Source organism: Leuresthes tenuis, unplaced genomic scaffold, assembly GCF_036924035.1.
Source record: "Leuresthes tenuis unplaced genomic scaffold, fLeuTen1.0.hap1 SCAF_6, whole genome shotgun sequence".
Classification (NCBI taxonomy): Eukaryota; Metazoa; Chordata; class Actinopteri; order Atheriniformes; family Atherinopsidae; genus Leuresthes; species Leuresthes tenuis.
Window position 1 is genome coordinate 2,224,556 of NW_027325360.1, and position 17,118 is coordinate 2,241,673.

At 46.0% G+C, this 17,118-nt stretch overlaps 2 protein-coding genes across 3 annotated transcripts in view; one reads left to right on the forward strand and one right to left on the reverse strand.

Moving 5' to 3' along the window:
• LOC140309367 (multiple epidermal growth factor-like domains protein 9) overlaps nucleotides 1–6,033 on the reverse strand; it is a 42,897-nt gene extending 36,864 nt beyond the window's left edge. The window contains exon 1 of the mRNA XM_072387205.1: nucleotides 5,372–6,033. Within this exon, the coding sequence (XP_072243306.1) occupies nucleotides 5,372–5,912 (541 nt within the window). The 5' untranslated portion in view covers nucleotides 5,913–6,033. The remainder of the gene's footprint in view (nucleotides 1–5,371) is intronic.
• A 2,600-nt stretch (nucleotides 6,034–8,633) lies between these two features.
• On the forward strand, nucleotides 8,634–15,980 carry LOC140309368 (serine/threonine-protein phosphatase 6 catalytic subunit). 2 transcript variants are annotated; one of them, XM_072387207.1, is made up of 7 exons: nucleotides 8,634–8,750; nucleotides 9,728–9,829; nucleotides 9,960–10,025; nucleotides 10,128–10,269; nucleotides 10,362–10,441; nucleotides 11,161–11,370; nucleotides 15,038–15,980. In XM_072387207.1, exons 1-7 carry the CDS (start codon nucleotides 8,682–8,684, stop codon nucleotides 15,284–15,286), a joined length of 918 nt encoding a protein of 305 aa, XP_072243308.1. In that variant the 5' UTR covers nucleotides 8,634–8,681; the 3' UTR covers nucleotides 15,287–15,980. The 2 variants fall into 2 exon arrangements, with proteins under 2 accessions (XP_072243308.1, XP_072243307.1); XM_072387206.1 differs by having other exon boundaries at nucleotides 8,635–8,756; nucleotides 9,734–9,829.
• The last annotated feature ends 1,138 nt before the right edge of the window (nucleotides 15,981–17,118 follow it).

Here is a 17,118-nt window from a genome sequence, read left to right on the forward strand (position 1 = left end):
CTGGAATAAACTGTTTCAGTGGAAGCTAAAAGAAAGCAAAGTGTTCAGGGTTTTAGGGCCAAAAACCGCCTGAAAGTGGGTAACTGGAATAAACTGTTTCAGTGGAAGCTAAAAGAAAGACAAAGAAAGCAAAGTGTTCAGTGTTTTAGGGCCAAAAACAGCCTGAAAATAGGTAACTGGAATAAACTGTTTCAGTGGAAGCTAAAAGAAAGACAAAGAAAGCAAAGTGTTCAGGGTTTACAGCCAAAAACAGCCTGAAAGTAGGAAACTGGAATAAACTGTTTCAGTGGAAGCTAAAAGAAAGACAAAGAAAGCAAAGTGTTCAGGGTTTTAGGGCCAAAAACAGCCTGAAAGTAGGTAACTGGAATAAACTGTTTCAGTGGAAGCTAAAAGAAAGACAAAGAAAGCAAAGTGTTCAGTGTTTTAGGGCCAAAAACAGCCTGAAAGTGGGTAACTGGAATAAACTGTTTCAGTGGAAGCTAAAAGAAAGACAAAGAAAGCAAAGTGTTCAGTGTTTTAGGGCCAAAAACAGCCTGAAAGTGGGTAACTGGAATAAACTGTTTCAGTGGAAGCTAAAAGAAAGACAAAGAAAGCAAAGTGTTCAGTGTTTTAGGGTCAAAAACAGCCTGAAAGTGGGTAACTGGAATAAACTGTTTCAGTGGAAGCTAAAAGAAAGACAAAGAAAGCAAAGTGTTCAGTGTTTTAGGGCCAAAAACAGCCTGAAAGTGGGTAACTGGAATAAACTGTTTCAGTGGAAGCTAAAAGAAAGCAAAGTGTTCAGTGTTTTAGGGCCAAAAACAGCCTGAAAGTGGGTAACTGGAATAAACTGTTTCAGTGGAAGCTAAAAGAAAGCAAAGTGTTCAGTGTTTTAGGGCCAAAAACAGCCTGAAAGTGGGTAACTGGAATAAACTGTTTCAGTGGAAGCTAAAAGAAAGCAAAGTGTTCAGTGTTTTAGGGCCAAAAACAGCCTGAAAGTGGGTAACTGGAATAAACTGTTTCAGTGGAAGCTAAAAGAAAGCAAAGTGTTCAGTGTTTTAGGGCCAAAAACAGCCTGAAAATATGTAACTGGAATAAACTGTTTCAGTGGAAGTCAAAAGAAAGACAAAGAAAGCAAAGTGTTCAGTGTTTTAGGACCAAAAACCGCCTGAAAGTGGGTAACTGGAATAAACTGTTTCAGTGGAAGCTAAAAGAAAGACAAAGAAAGCAAAGTGTTCAGTGTTTTAGGGCCAAAAACAGCCTGAAAGTGGGTAACTGGAATAAACTGTTTCAGTGGAAGCTAAAAGAAAGACAAAGAAAGCAAAGTGTTCAGTGTTTTAGGGTCAAAAACAGCCTGAAAGTGGGTAACTGGAATAAACTGTTTCAGTGGAAGCTAAAAGAAAGACAAAGAAAGCAAAGTGTTCAGTGTTTTAGGGCCAAAAACAGCCTGAAAGTGGGTAACTGGAATAAACTGTTTCAGTGGAAGCTAAAAGAAAGCAAAGTGTTCAGTGTTTTAGGGCCAAAAACAGCCTGAAAGTGGGTAACTGGAATAAACTGTTTCAGTGGAAGCTAAAAGAAAGCAAAGTGTTCAGTGTTTTAGGGCCAAAAACAGCCTGAAAGTGGGTAACTGGAATAAACTGTTTCAGTGGAAGCTAAAAGAAAGCAAAGTGTTCAGTGTTTTAGGGCCAAAAACAGCCTGAAAGTGGGTAACTGGAATAAACTGTTTCAGTGGAAGCTAAAAGAAAGCAAAGTGTTCAGTGTTTTAGGGCCAAAAACAGCCTGAAAGTGGGTAACTGGAATAAACTGTTTCAGTGGAAGCTAAAAGAAAGCAAAGTGTTCAGTGTTTTAGGGCCAAAAACAGCCTGAAAGTGGGTAACTGGAATAAACTGTTTCAGTGGAAGCTAAAAGAAAGACAAAGAAAGCAAAGTGTTCAGGGTTTTAGGGCCAAAAACAGCCTGAAAATAGGTAACTGGAATAAACTGTTTTAGTGGAAGCTAAAAGAAAGCAAAGTGTTCAGTGTTTTAGGGCCAAAAACAGCCTGAAAATATGTAACTGGAATAAACTGTTTCAGTGGAAGCTAAAAGAAAGACAAAGAAAGCAAAGTGTTCAGTGTTTTAGGGCCAAAAACAGCCTGAAAGTAGGTAACTGGAATAAACTGTTTCAGTGGAAGCTAAAAGAAAGACAAAGAAAGCAAAGTGTTCAGTGTTTTAGGGCCAAAAACAGCCTGAAAATATGTAACTGGAATAAACTGTTTCAGTGGAAGCTAAAAGAAAGACAAAGAAAGCAAAGTGTTCAGTGTTTTAGGGCCAAAAACAGCCTGAAAGTAGGTAACTGGAATAAACTGTTTCAGTGGAAGCTAAAAGAAAGACAAAGAAAGCAAAGTGTTCAGTGTTTTAGGGCCAAAAACAGCCTGAAAATAGGTAACTGGAATAAACTGTTTCAGTGGAAGCTAAAAGAAAGACAAAGAAAGCAAAGTGTTCAGTGTTTTAGGGCCAAAAACAGCCTGAAAGTGGGTAACTGGAATAAACTGTTTCAGTGGAAGCTAAAAGAAAGAAAAGTGTTCAATGTTTTAGGGCCAAAAACAGCCTGAAAGTAGGTAACTGGAATAAACTGTTTCAGTGGAAGCTAAAAGAAAGACAAAGAAAGCAAAGTGTTCAATGTTTTAGGGCCAAAAACAGCCTGAAAGTGGGTAACTGGAATAAACTGAGAAAAAGTCCATTAAATCATTTCAAAATGTTTAAACTGCTCTACAGCATTTATAAGAGTCAGTGTTTAGCAGGCCAGGAATGAAACAGGAAACCAATTGGATTTTCCCTGCATAAACAATCTAAATCATTCACCTTGCAAGTCATCATTTGGTGCCCCGCCCCCCCGGTATGATCTCCTTTGTGTGGCCGATGGACACGGTGATGCACCGTGTTTCAGAATTAAGGAAGTCCTTCTTCCAGCCTGCGTCACAAACCTGTTCGGTACAAAGTAACTCAGACGCTCTCACAGTTTATGGCCACACTGCTCCATATTTGTGTCATTAGTCATTTTCAGGCTATTTGCAGTGAAATTTCACTCCTCAGGGGACTAAGTTGCTGCCTCAGGGAGCTACCTGGTGCAACATGCTAAAGAAAAGAGGAGAGCTGCTAATTCACGTTGCATGTTCAGATTTACCAGGAATCCAGCAGCGAGTCAGAGCCTGTTTATCTGTACAAACTAGAACAAACTCCTCAGGATGCATTCCTGCTTCTGGAAAGATTTTTATCTCATGCAGATCAATGAGAGGCAAAAACAGAGATGCTAATACTGAGCTGCAGGGCTGCAGGTGGCCGGATTGGACAGTTCAGACCAGAGGATGGCAGGCATGTGGATGGTGACTGTGAACAGAGAGTAATCTATTATTCATCTGATGTCAGGTTAGGTGTGGCAGCTATTCTGTGCTCAGCAGTCAGACAAAGACACTTCCAACAGCAAGGTCCCACCTAAGATAACAGTTTAAGAGAAGCAAGAAAGGGCAGCTGAATTTAAATGCGTTCCTCGGATTATTCTCCAGCCCCTGCTTCCCCTGCTTGGACCTTTATGTAACTAAAACTGTCGTTATGCAAGCTTGTGGAGTGTGTGTCAGGCCCTTTACGAGCAAACCGCTCATTCTTAAAATCCGGCTTCCTCTCGGTGCGACACGCAGCCTGTGGGCTGATTCTGCAAAGTCACACAACAGGTTTGATGTAAATCGGACTTGATGTTGTCTGAATAAAGAAAGAGAAGGTGGGGAGGAAGTGCGGCAGAGTCCACCTCTGCCCTGGCAGCCTGACTTGCAGCTGACTGGATTGTCAAACCATGTTTATTAGCCTTCAGACAGTGAAGAGAGACAGAGAAAAGTCAAATATCACATGTTATGGTGTCTGTCTGGCTCCTGCAAGGCCTTAGTCCTGCAGGAGAATGTAAACTGGAAGCTGTGAGGCGTTAACCTGGGTGACGCCCTTGTTGATGTAACAATATCATGTGAGTGGCCTTTAAACTGAAAATATGCACCCTGGTAGATTATATAAATAAGGCTCGGTGAGGTTTTCACCTCAAGGCAAAGGAGCTGATTTCATTTTAATGCAGGAGTCAAATGAATCCAACAAATTAAACTAACTGCCAACGGGTGAACAGCTTTATTAATATACATCCATCCTTTTTCAGTCCCAGCTTCATACCACTCAGGGTCACAGGGGGGTTAACATGTCTGTATAACTGCATCACTGCCAACATATAAGCCATTAATATGATTCATTTGCTTCTCCATTATTAATTTGAACTCCTGCAAGCCCTATAATTGCTTGTATTATTCAGTATATACTACCACCAACAACTAATAGATAACCATAGCACATCAAACGAGTTCAGCTCCTCTAATCCTCCTCCTGACAGCCAGGTAGGTCGGCCGGGGGTGAACAAAGGCTCTAAGTGCAAAAAAACAACACAAATAAAAGAGTGGACTGAAAGCCCCTGATGTCAAAGGCCAATATCTGTCAGCATGTGCAATACAGCAGCCAAGAGGCTGCTCAGGCTTGTGGGCGATAACCGGGACACACAGGGATGTGAGGAGATAAACGGGAGCTTTTTATAGTCGAAATGGGACAATAAAGAGTTCACAAACTGAACAATAAACCATTTTTTCCCCTTTTTGTGAACGGCAATTTGAAAAATAATGACTTCAAAATGGTTAATAAGCTCCAGTTACTGTATTAATAAAGAGAGGAGGCTGTGTTGTCCTCCAGGAAAACAACACATCCTCATGGATACGGATGCGAGTGAGACGTGAGAGAGGAGGGGCCCCGCTGTCATTGCTCATTCATGGCTTTTCCCGTCTGGCCATTTTGGTTGGATGGCCTTGTTCTGAATCCACACAACAAAAGAAGGATGAAGCAGCGTTTTCAGCAGCTTTTTTACCATCATTTTTCAGTGCTAATCTGGCAGGTCTCCCTCTACAGCCACGGGCCTGTATGGAAGGAATGCAGAAATTCACTGAACAACAGCATCAACCTGACACCCCCACCCATGGCTCCCCCTTTTCCAGCCCACTGATGAATATGGCTCTGCCTACAATAAAAGCACCTGCTTATACTGACTCAGTCACATCAATACTGTACAGACAGAGTGTAGCTTTTGCCTAAGGGTCCATGATAAGGTTTTTTCCTGATTATCTCAGGGGGTACGCTGTGGAGGCTGAGGCTCTGCCCATTGTTGCCATCTGGTTTTTACTGTCGCTCTCTGCGTCAAAATCACGGTGCAAGCATCCAGCAGCCTGTATGTCTTGTTTTCCCCCTGCCTCCTATTCTGCCCTCAGTTTTTCTCATAAAAAGCACCGTTATCTGAACATTTGAAGAAAAAAAAAGCCTGTAATTCATTGAGGAAGACTCACCTTGATTATTCTCCACTGAGGTAGCAGATATGCCAGCGTTATCTGCAGCGTTTGCTGCGCGCTGGGAAACCACGGACACCACGGTCTGCAGCACTTTCTCCGGAGTAAAATGTGATGTCTGAGCGTCGATGGATCGTTTGTTTAGTCTGGAAACCGAGGCTGTTATTTGTTCCTTAGAGGGTGAGATAAATCCAGTATCGTGGACGGTAGTAGTGCGAGAGGTCGGGTCCGTTGCTGGAAGCTGGAAGGAGGTTTCGGTTTCGGAGACGGGGCTGCGAGCGGCGGTGGTTACGGTGGAAACAATGGCAGCCGTCGGCGTGAGTCTGGCTATAGGCCGGAGAACGAACCTGCTCTCGGGTACAGTACGAGGCACGTCGGTGTCGAAGGTCTCCCAGGTGTCGGAGGCTGAGCCGGGCTTCCTGGAGATGGGCGACGCATCGTAAGGACTGATGCGAGGTGCAGCTTCAGAAAATCCAATATATACATACAAAATAAATAGCTGAACCGGAGATATGTACATCATTAAGGACGTTAGCCTCATATTCAGTTTCAGCTCTCCATGTAAGCCCCAGTAATGGTCTCTCTCAGACCTCTCCCTGAATGGACGCGTACTCCACCATTGATGTCCCTCGGCGGTGTACGCTGCTGTTTGTTGCCCTATGAACCACCGTCAACACTTCACCTGCGCTGAAACCTACCTTGAGCCCTGTTGTGATTGACGTTCGGGAGAGCCAATGGGAGCCCTCGAAAAATGTGTCAACTCACTGGTTCTCTTGGTGATTGGTCACTCATTTTTAATACTGACTGAACCGGTTGAAAATAACCGAACATACCTATTCATCCACAGATGATCAAAATGGATCAACTTTCATTCATTAAATTGAAAACTCAGGGTTTGACGTTAAGCACAATGTATTAAACAGACGTAGGGTGACTAATACTTGCATGATATTATAAGCCATTTGTTACTAAATTTTTTCCTATTTCATATTGTACACCTCGCTCAGCTCAGGTATGCACCTAATTGGTTGTGAAATGAAAATGCCATTTGTTGGCTTCGTTTTGGGATTAAGTGCTTTCTGTTAAATCCATCATCCCCGCGTGCGCTTATTCAAGGTTTAAGATTACAGCGTTTAAGGCTTCTGTGAATGTGGACCTCATCGTGGAAGCGCTCTCTGTACAGTAAACTGCTCGATTGAATAAGGAAAGACTAGTTATGGGCAATAATCTGTTTATTCAGTTATTTACCATTTTCGGCTAATAGAAACAGCGTATTACATATGTAGTACAAATGTTCCCATAGCTATTCTGTAAGATGGGTTCTGAGAGCGATCAGCCTACTAATTATCTATACTGATATTCTAGCACTTCAACAGTCGGCTCTTATTGATTATTATTATTATTGCTATTTGATATGTAACACTGCACAGCTCAATTTTACATGTTTATTTTGAAAGTCAGGACAGGAAGAAGTCCTATTGTGCCTGCGAAACAGAGTATATCGCCCTCTAGTGGTCGCATCCCCAGTTACAGCTGTGCTGGATTTTCCTGAGACATTCAGTTCTGACTTCTGCTGGCATTTTTTTCGGAATGGTTAAACTAATGGTAAGGAAAATGGGGTCTCGTGTGTTCACCTTTGATGTCCCCTCGTAATAAAAATGTCATCTCCGACTGCAAAGCTTTGATCCGACTTTTCAAATTCTTCAAACCAAAACAAAAGTTTGACATCTTCTAAAAGAAAAATGGTGATGGTGCCCAAGGGTGTCATAGGGTGCCAAATGATGTCACAGGGTGCCAAAGGGTGCCACAGGGTTCCACAGAGTGCCAAAAGGTGTCATAGGGTGCCAAAGGGTGTCATAGGGTGTCATAGGGTGCCACAGGGTGCCACAGGGTGTCATAGGGTGTCATAGGGTGTCATAGGGTGCCACAGGGTGCCACAGGGTGCCATAGGGTGCCAAAGGGTGTCATAGGGTGTCATAGGGTGCCACAGGGTGCCACAGGGTGCCAAAGGGTGCCACAGGGTGTCATAGGGTGTCATAGGGTGCCACAGGGTGCCACAGGGTGCCATAGGGTGCCAAAGGGTGTCATAGGGTGCCACAGGGTGCCAAAGGGTGCCACAGGGTGTCATAGGGTGCCAAAGGGTGTCATAGGGTGCCACAGGGTGCCAAAGGGTGCCACAGGGTGCCACAGGGTGCCAAAGGGTGCCACAGGGTGCCAAAGGGTGCCACAGGGTGTCATAGGGTGCCAAAGGGTGCCATAGGGTGCCAAAGGGTGTCATAGGGTGCCACGGGGTGCCAAAGGGTGCCACAGGGTGTCATAGGGTGTCATAGGGTGCCACAGGGTGCCACAGGGTGCCACAGGGTGTCATAGGGTGCCACAGGGTGCCACAGGGTGCCAAAGGGTGCCACAGGGTGTCATAGGGTGCCACAGGGTGCCACAGGGTGCCAAAGGGTGCCACAGGGTGCCACAGGGTGCCACAGGGTGCCATAGGGTGCCAAAGGGTGTCATAGGGTGCCACAGGGTGCCAAAGGGTGCCACAGGGTGTCATAGGGTGTCATAGGGTGTCATAGGGTGCCACAGGGTGTCATAGGGTGCCACAGGGTGCCACAGGGTGCCAAAGGGTGCCACAGGGTGCCAAAGGGTGCCACAGGGTGTCATAGGGTGCCAAAGGGTGCCACAGGGTGCCAAAGGGTGCCACAGGGTGTCATAGGGTGCCACAGGGTGCCAAAGGGCGCCACAGGGTGTCATAGGGTGTCACAGGGCATTTACTTGAGATGGGAGTACTTACAGTATTTTCCCTTGTTTTAACACTGCTTTGTATTTACTTCCCCAACTAATTATTTCTTCTATTATTTTCTTTATTGATTATTTTATTTCAAATTGACATAGTACAGGATCAATGACAGAGATATGTACAATAATTAATTTTAAAAATTATACATGAATCCAAACTGATAATAAACTGAAAATAAACAATAGAAAGAATAGAATGCAGAAATACAAAAATATTTAATGAATAAGGCAAATGTAAAGGGAAGATAACGGAAAATAACAAACATATGTGAATAAGTCATGTTATGTAGAAATAATTGAAGAAATAGAATTATTTTCAAATTGAATTAAAAAAACTAACACATGAATATTTGTAGGAATTCGTAGAATAGTTTTAAATAAATAATTTTAAGCTGTTTTAGCTCTCTGAAGTTAACGCTCGCGCCTCAGTAATGGCGGCCGTTGGATGGCGGTAGAGGGCGAAGAACTGAGCTAAAATATTACAGGAAGTTGCACATCGACGTCGATTAATGGTACAATGGCGCCTCTAGACTTGGATAAATATGCGGAGATTGCTAAACAGTGTAAATATCTCCCAGAAAATGACCTCAAGGTAAACGTGACATTTGAGAAATATATTTTTGGTTTTTTTTTTTGTTTGATACCCGCGCAGTTTTGTGTTCAGCGTAATTAGGTAACGTTAGCTTCTGCTAGCAAGTTATGCTAGCCTGCTGTCTTAGACAGGAAGTCATAACAGTTAAGTTAATAGTTTGTCTTAGCTGTCGTAACAGGACCAGCCAATATGGTGAAAAATGGTGTGAAAGCAGGGATGAGACTAACCTGCTTGGTTACTGTTGTCTTTCTAAGCAAACATGATTCAGTTTCATACTATTAATAGTGTATTGGTAATGCTAGCTGCCACAGTGTTAGGATCAGATCCTTGTTTATAAAGGTTGCTGACTGAGAGCCTCATAAGATACATACCCGGCAGCCCACCTGTCTTGCTCACATTTTGTCAACATATAGTTACTTTATCGCTAGCCTAAAAGTTTCCTGTTGAATTTGATTCCAGATCACGTTTTAACAAGTGACGCAGTAAATTTTAGCAGAAGAAAGCGCTTCTGTAGTGATGATTTCTCCTGGAAGTAGGCTTTTTTTGGGGGATCTTATTAACGTCTCTGATCTGAAGTAACCGTGTCAAACATTGCGTTTTCTCCCAGACAGAAACTGCACAAAGATGAGAGGTCACAGCCTGTCTGTGAGTCAGTTAGGGTCGGTGTAAGCTAGTGGCTCGGCTGCTGTCTCTGGTATCTCCCTGAGCATGTTTAGGGCATATTCTTACCGGAGTTTCTGTGAGTGTTCATACTTTAGTGCTTATCAACAACTTGCTAGAGTCTTGGTTGTATTTTATACAATGTCAGCCATTTAGATGCAATAGTAAGAGCATTATAAATGTCTATGTGCACTAACTAAATGGCACTTCTGTGAGATTTCCAAGTTTTTAAGGAAAAACATTTCATGACAACAGATATTTCTGTTACCATTTAAAAGCCTGAACCTTTTCTGCTTATGTCTATCTGACACTTACAGAAGTTATGTGACTACGTGTGTGATCTTCTGCTGGAGGAGTCCAATGTTCAGCCCGTTTCTACTCCTGTAACAGTGTGTGGAGACATACATGGACAGGTAAAAGAATCATCCTATCATTTCTTCTTTTGACGTGGTTGTTTTTATGTTGTGCACGACCTCTGCCTGCTGCTGTTTTATATATATAAATACAATTTTCACACTAAATTATGATGTGTCTGTGTTGTAGTTTTACGATCTTTGTGAACTCTTCCGAACTGGCGGACAGGTTCCTGACACAAATTACATCTTCATGGTTTGTTCGTTTCCGTCTCTTTGAACTTGAGCAGAATCTGTCTCTCTGTTACTGCATTTTGTTTTGGGCTCAGTGTCTGTAGCAAATCTCTGTCGTCTGCAGGGAGACTTCGTCGACCGAGGATACTACAGCTTGGAGACGTTCACCTATCTGCTGGTGCTGAAAGCCAAATGGCCTGACCGCATCACTCTTCTGCGTGGAAACCACGAGAGCCGGCAGATCACCCAAGTTTATGGCTTCTATGGTGAGAGAAGGTCGACAGAAGATGATGATCTGCGACCGCAAACAGCTTCATCTCAATAGAATCTTTGTTATCGTGATTATTTTGTCTCGCAGATGAGTGCCAGACCAAGTACGGGAACGCTAATGCCTGGCGTTATTGCACCAAAGTATTTGACATGTTAACAGTTGCAGCTGTAAGTATAGAATTTTAATATACTTTGTTTTTTATGTGTTTTTATTTTAATTTATGTGTCCACTAAGTGATTGACAGCCTGGAATTGGTTATTTCTAGAAGTTATTTCTAGTTTGTGCACATGCTGGAGCCTCAGAAGTGAAGCAGAGGCCCTGTTCACGCATGATGCTAACGTTCATACTTGCTGATTAGATTGGAAGTGGGCAGCTTTAAATACAGGTGTGAACACAAAACACTCAGGCTGCATTCAATAGTGGTCCAAGGCCCTTAGAATCGCATTCTTTAAATTCATAAAATGAACCATATGTGCGTTCTGGGCCACAGTAAAGGACACCTACTGATCCGATGTGACTCAAGGATAGTTCATCTTCTTGGCTAGCTATAGCTTATCTAGTCTTTTCTGGTATATCCTCCTCTCCCCCTCCGATGGCAAGAGTGAGGGTCTAAGAATAAGGGAGGAGTCGAGCATTTACTCTGATAAGATAGAAGGTCTGCTGATACTGATCATAAATCTGTGAAGACCTTAAGCCATGGTGCTGTGTGATGTCATGTGATCTCTTTCACTGTTTTATTATAATTTTACCCGCTAAACATGTTTCAAATGTAAAATAAAGAGCGATTATTGCACAAAAAAAGTTGCTTTAGAATTGTAGCCTACTGTAAAGTCTGATGTGACACATAATGTCCAAACAAATCTGTTTTTGTGTTGATTTCTGTCAGCTGATGGACGAGCAGATCCTGTGTGTCCACGGCGGCCTCTCACCAGACATAAAGACCCTTGACCAAATCCGAACAATTGAACGAAACCAGGAGATCCCCCACAAAGGAGCTTTTTGTGACCTGGTGTGGTCCGACCCTGAGGATGTGGATACCTGGGCCATCAGTCCCAGAGGAGCTGGCTGGCTCTTTGGTGCAAAGGTCACAAATGAGGTAGGTTCCAATAATCGTAGTGGAATTAAGACCACATGATAAGTTGATGCTTTTCAGTTAATTTTGGCTCGTTCCTGTTCTAAATCGGCCTGAAATGTGCCCTGTGGTGTCTGGTACTTTAGCAGTAGATCATTTGGGCCGAGGAGTGGTGTCTTTGTGGAATAGGCCCATCAGCTTGGTATCTGGGAGAGTTTCGATGAGGAATGAGCATTTTGGACTTTCTGTTGAGTTCTTTGAGCCCCTCCCGAGTCTTTTGTGCCACCATACTGCCGTCCTGCTGGGGGAGGAATGCTGCTGCCATGTGGGGGCTGTGATGATGAGTTTCTCACTTTACTCGTCAGTGGTTTTAACGAAGCAGCCCTGGAACCGGTTTGGTGGAAAAGCTACATTTACAAACTAGTGCTAGTGTCCAAGCTGAAGGGAACGCAGCAGAAAGACTTGGTAAGATGAGGAGAAGCTGCAGCACTTGGTTTTGGTTGGCTGAAACCTAACATGTTGGGTTTACTGCTTTGTAAATGGAGAACAAGTCTTCCAATGTGATATAATGACTCGTACCTCGGTTGCCACGGTTTCGGTTCAGTTTCGGTACGTGTTTAGTGTGTAAAGAGTTGGGCTGTATCGATACACTAATCTCACAATGCGATACACAGCATTCAGCGATAAGATACGATTTTATACGATTTAATTCGCATCATTTTCTGAAAGATTTTAAAGGGACAGTTTGATTTGACATGAATCGTCGCTGATTGGTCCGTCCTTTGAACCGGAAGGACAACACGGCCAGATAAACGGAAACAAACAAACACAAACGTGTCTTCAGACTCATCTTTATGTTGTGAATATTACATCATCAACCTGCTTGTTTTACTTGCTAAATACCATAAACACAAATCCAGATTCTCTAATCACAAACCATGTTTTTTCATTTTTTGAGAAGGAGCTCAAACAAGAAATTACAACAATCCTACATTCAATAAACAGAAAAGCCATCAAAACCACTGAGTTATGCACTTTATATAACATCTTTATTAACTCATTTATCACTGTTTTGTATATTGTGACACCCCCCCCCCCCCCCGTATTGTTTTGTATTATGTTAATGTTCTGTGTTTTCACTAATTGTAACGTCTGACTTTTCAATAAAGTTTGCTTTTAAAAAAAAAAGATACTCCCGGCTGAAAAATCGATACTTTATCGGGAAACAAAATATCGATTAAAATCGTTCGGTGGCAGGTGTCAGTAGGTGGCTGCAGGGGTGGCCGCAGGTGTCAGTAGGTGGCTGCAGGTGGCGGCTGCAGGTGTGGCCGCAGGTGTGGCTGCAGGTGTGGCTGCAGGTGTCAGTAGGTGGCTGCAGGTGGCGGCTGCAGGTGTGGCTGCAGGTGGTGGCTGCAGGTGTGGCTGCAGGTGTCAGTAGGTGGCTGCAGGTGTCAGTAGGTGGCTGCAGGTGTGGCTGCAGGTGTCAGTAGGTGGCTGCAGGTGGCGGCTGCAGGTGTGGCCGCAGGTGGCGGCTGCAGGTGTGGCCGCAGGTGTGGCTGCAGGTGTGGCTGCAGGTGTCAGTAGGTGGCTGCAGGTGTGGCCGCAGGTGTGGCCGCAGGTGTGGCTGCAGGTGTGGCTGCAGGTGTCAGTAGGTGGCCGCAGGTGTGGCTGCAGGTGTCAGTAGGTGGCTGCAGGTGTGGCTGCAGGTGTGGCTGCAGGTGGCGGCTGCAGGTGTGGCCGCAGGTGTCAGTAGGTGGCTGCAGGTGGCGGCTGCAGGTGGCGGCTGCAGGTGTGGCTGCAGGTGTGGCTGCAGGTGGCGGCCGCAGGTGTCAGTAGGCGGCTGCAGGTGTGGCTGCAGGTGTCAGTAGGCGGCTGCAGGTGTGGCTGCAGGTGGCGGCTGCAGGTGTGGCTGCAGGTGTGGCCGCAGGTGTCAGTAGGTGGCTGCAGGTGGCGGCTGCAGGTGTGGCTGCAGGTGGCGGCTGCAGGTGTGGCCGCAGGTGTCAGTAGGTGGCTGCAGGTGGCGGCTGCAGGTGTGGCTGCAGGTGGCGGCTGCAGGTGTGGCCGCAGGTGTCAGTAGGTGGCTGCAGGTGTGGCCGCAGGTGTCAGTAGGTGGCTGCAGGTGGCGGCTGCAGGTGTGGCTGCAGGTGGCGGCCGCAGGTGTGGCTGCAGGTGGCGGCAGCAGGTGTCAGTAGGTGGCTGCAGGTGGCGGCTGCAGGTGTGGCTGCAGGTGGCGGCCGCAGGTGTCAGTAGGCGGCTGCAGGTGTGGCTGCAGGTGGCGGCTGCAGGTGTGGCCGCAGGTGTCAGTAGGTGGCTGCAGGTGGCGGCTGCAGGTGTGGCTGCAGGTGGCGGCCGCAGGTGTGGCTGCAGGTGGCGGCAGCAGGTGTCAGTAGGTGGCTGCAGGTGGCGGCTGCAGGTGTGGCTGCAGGTGGCGGCCGCAGGTGTGGCTGCAGGTGGCGGCAGCAGGTGTCAGTAGGTGGCTGCAGGTGGCGGCTGCAGGTGTGGCTGCAGGTGGCGGCCGCAGGTGTCAGTAGGTGGCTGCAGGTGGTGGCTGCAGGTGGCGGCTGCAGGTGTGGCTGCAGGTGTCAGTAGGTGGCTGCAGGTGGTGGCTGCAGGTGGCGGCTGCAGGTGTGGCTGCAGGTGGCGGCCGCAGGTGTCAGTAGGCGGCTGCAGGTGTGGCTGCAGGTGGCGGCCGCAGGTGTGGCTGCAGGTGGCGGCAGCAGGTGTCAGTAGGTGGCTGCAGGTGGCGGCTGCAGGTGTGGCTGCAGGTGGCGGCCGCAGGTGTGGCTGCAGGTGGCGGCAGCAGGTGTCAGTAGGTGGCTGCAGGTGGCGGCTGCAGGTGTGGCTGCAGGTGGCGGCCGCAGGTGTCAGTAGGTGGCTGCAGGTGGTGGCTGCAGGTGGCGGCTGCAGGTGTGGCTGCAGGTGTCAGTAGGTGGCTGCAGGTGGTGGCTGCAGGTGGCGGCTGCAGGTGGCGGCCGCAGGTGTCAGTAGGCGGCTGCAGGTGTGGCTGCAGGTGGCGGCCGCAGGTGTGGCTGCAGGTGGCGGCAGCAGGTGTCAGTAGGTGGCTGCAGGTGGCGGCTGCAGGTGTGGCTGCAGGTGGCGGCCGCAGGTGTCAGTAGGTGGCTGCAGGTGGTGGCTGCAGGTGGCGGCTGCAGGTGTGGCTGCAGGTGGCGGCCGCAGGTGTCAGTAGGCGGCTGCAGGTGTGGCTGCAGGTGTCAGTAGGTGGCTGCAGGTGTGGCCGCAGGTGTCAGTAGGTGGCTGCAGGTGGCGGCTGCAGGTGTGGCCGCAGGTGTCAGTAGGTGGCTGCAGGTGTGGCCGCAGGTGTCAGTAGGTGGCTGCAGGTGTGGCTGCAGGTGGCGGCTGCAGGTGTCAGTAGGTGGCTGCAGGTGGCGGCTGCAGGTGGCGGCTGCAGGTGTGGCCGCAGGTGGCGGTTGCAGGTGCGGCTGCAGGTGGTGGCTGCTGCAGGTGTGGCTGCTGCAGGTGTGGCTGCTGCAGGTGTGGTGGCTGCAGGTGTGGCTGCAGGTGGTGGCTGCAGGTGTGGCTGCTGCAGGTGTGGCTGCTGCAGGTGTGGCTGCTGCAGGTGTGGCGGCTGCAGGTGGTGGCTGCAGGTGTCAGTGTGAGCACCGTACCTTTGATAAACTTGAAACCCTGTTTTGTGATTCGTTTAAACTGTAATTCTTTCCTTTCTCTGCAGTTTGTTCACATCAACAACCTGAAGCTGATCTGCAGGGCGCATCAACTCGTCCACGAAGGCTACAAGTTCATGTTTGACGAGAGGCTGGTCACGGTGTGGTCGGCTCCCAACTACTGCTACCGCTGTGGCAACATCGCCTCCATCATGGTCTTCAAGGACGCTAACACAAGGGAGCCAAAGCTCTTCAGAGCGGTGCCGGACTCTGAAAGAGTCATCCCTCCTCGAACAACAACCCCTTATTTCCTGTAAGGCGGCCCAGCCTTTTGGTCGGTGCACAGATGCTGACCGGGACAGAGGCACAGCACTTGTCAACCCATATAAATTTTGTAAATTACATTCAGAGTATTGCCTGTGCATATCTTGGTGCCAACTGTCAGTTGTTATTCCTGCTCTTTGCATTTAATGTCATCATTCTGTAGCTTAAGTGACGGCAAAGTATTAGAAGAAGGATTAAAATCAGCTGAAATGTTCTTATTTATATTCATCCCACGTCACGGTAAAAAGCAAACTGCACATGCAGTGTTTTATATATAGTCTCTTTTTTTCTACGGTGAATCGTGAAGGAAGATTTAAGATAAAAGCACTGCACAAAAGTAAGAACTCTCTCTTCTGACGTCTCAGTTCCCGCCTCATTTTACCTTCTGAATAAACATTTATGTGTAGATTTTGACACATTTCTTCGGTCAGACATTTCAGTTTCCTTCATTCTGTGGTACCTGAAAAGCTGTTTTAGCATCAGTTCTACATAGTTTTATTTTTCTGTGCGTCTACCTGTTTGTAAATAAGGAATATGGGAAAAAATTAATAGATACCTTAGTAATGGGGGGGCGGGGCTACATGTTAAAGCAGAAAATCAATTATCAATCGGTTATCGATTGATTTAAAGTTAATTGATGTGTGTTATTGTTCTAAAATGCATATAAATAAAAGCTTAAATCTTTAATTTGTTTAATCAGTCTTGGGCTGCGCGGTGGTGTGGCGGTTAGCACCGCCGCCTCACAGCAAATCGTCCCACGTTCGATCCCCACCTGTCTGTGTGGCGTTAGCAGGTTCTCTCTGGTTTCCTTAACTGTTAACTGGTGGCTCTACATGACTCTACATCATCTTTAGGAGTGACAAACACCCGGATAGGCCCCCCGTGGGCCGACAGTTGGATTAAGCAGGTATAGAAAATGGATTTGGACTGATCATTGAAATATCCCTGCTTGAGGAGACTTAAGCCTTTGGTGACCCTCACCTGTCACCAGCTAATCTGCTACTTGTTTATTCTGTAAACTTTTGCCTTTCCTTGCCTCTCTCAAAGCTTTTAGTATGTTGCCATCTTGAAATTCAGAGTTTGTTTGTGACTATGAAGTTGATCAGTGACACTAAAAGTCACTTCTGTAAAATAAAAGTTGAAATAAATGAGCATATGACAGCTTTAAGATGCATTTTATAGTTAGAAAAATAGGAAATCAAACTCCTATAGACAAAGCTAAAGGGAGCATAATTGTGTCTTATTCTTGCAATACCCAATTATTCATATTTTACCAAAAAATCAAACAAGCAAGAATTATTTAAAAGAACCAGTAAGCTCTTTGGTAAACAGACATTATGAGGTCACTTGACTTAAGAGCTCAAGAGGAAAATTTCAGAGGAAAATGAGTAATGATGCAATGATATATGATGACCATTAGCATGGTTTTAATGAGAAATTCAATAAAGTCGCCCTCACTTATATGACATATATGATTGAATAATATGTCTATCCATTCCAAAGTGTGAAGCTCTTAGGTTCAATACAAATATCATACAATACTAATCTAATTTAGCAGACACCCAGTAAATGATTGGAGAAATTTAAACCTCTCTTGCACATTTTATACGATTGACATGCCTATACATCCATCACGGTGTTCATGAAACTTCTGGGTGGAATAGATTCAAGATTTTATTTATCCCGAGGGAATTTGCTGCGCGACAGTTATGGAACAAGAGGGAAAGTACGAAATAAAATAGACAAATAAGATAAAATAAAGATAACATAACTGCTGTACAATATGTGCAGAATACATACAATACAACACGAATACAAATGTAAT

What these genes read in the sequence shown, in the direction of transcription:
- LOC140309368 (XM_072387207.1), top strand. Translation starts at nt 8,682, where the DNA reads ATGGCGCCTCTAGACTTGGATAAATATGCGGAGATTGCTAAACAGTGT. An exon ending in ACACAAATTACATCTTCATG is followed by an intron (nt 10,026 to 10,127) that starts GTTTGTTCGTTT and finishes TGTCGTCTGCAG; the next exon opens with GGAGACTTCGTCGACCGAGG. An exon ending in GTGCAAAGGTCACAAATGAG is followed by an intron (nt 11,371 to 15,037) that starts GTAGGTTCCAAT and finishes CTTTCTCTGCAG; the next exon opens with TTTGTTCACATCAACAACCT.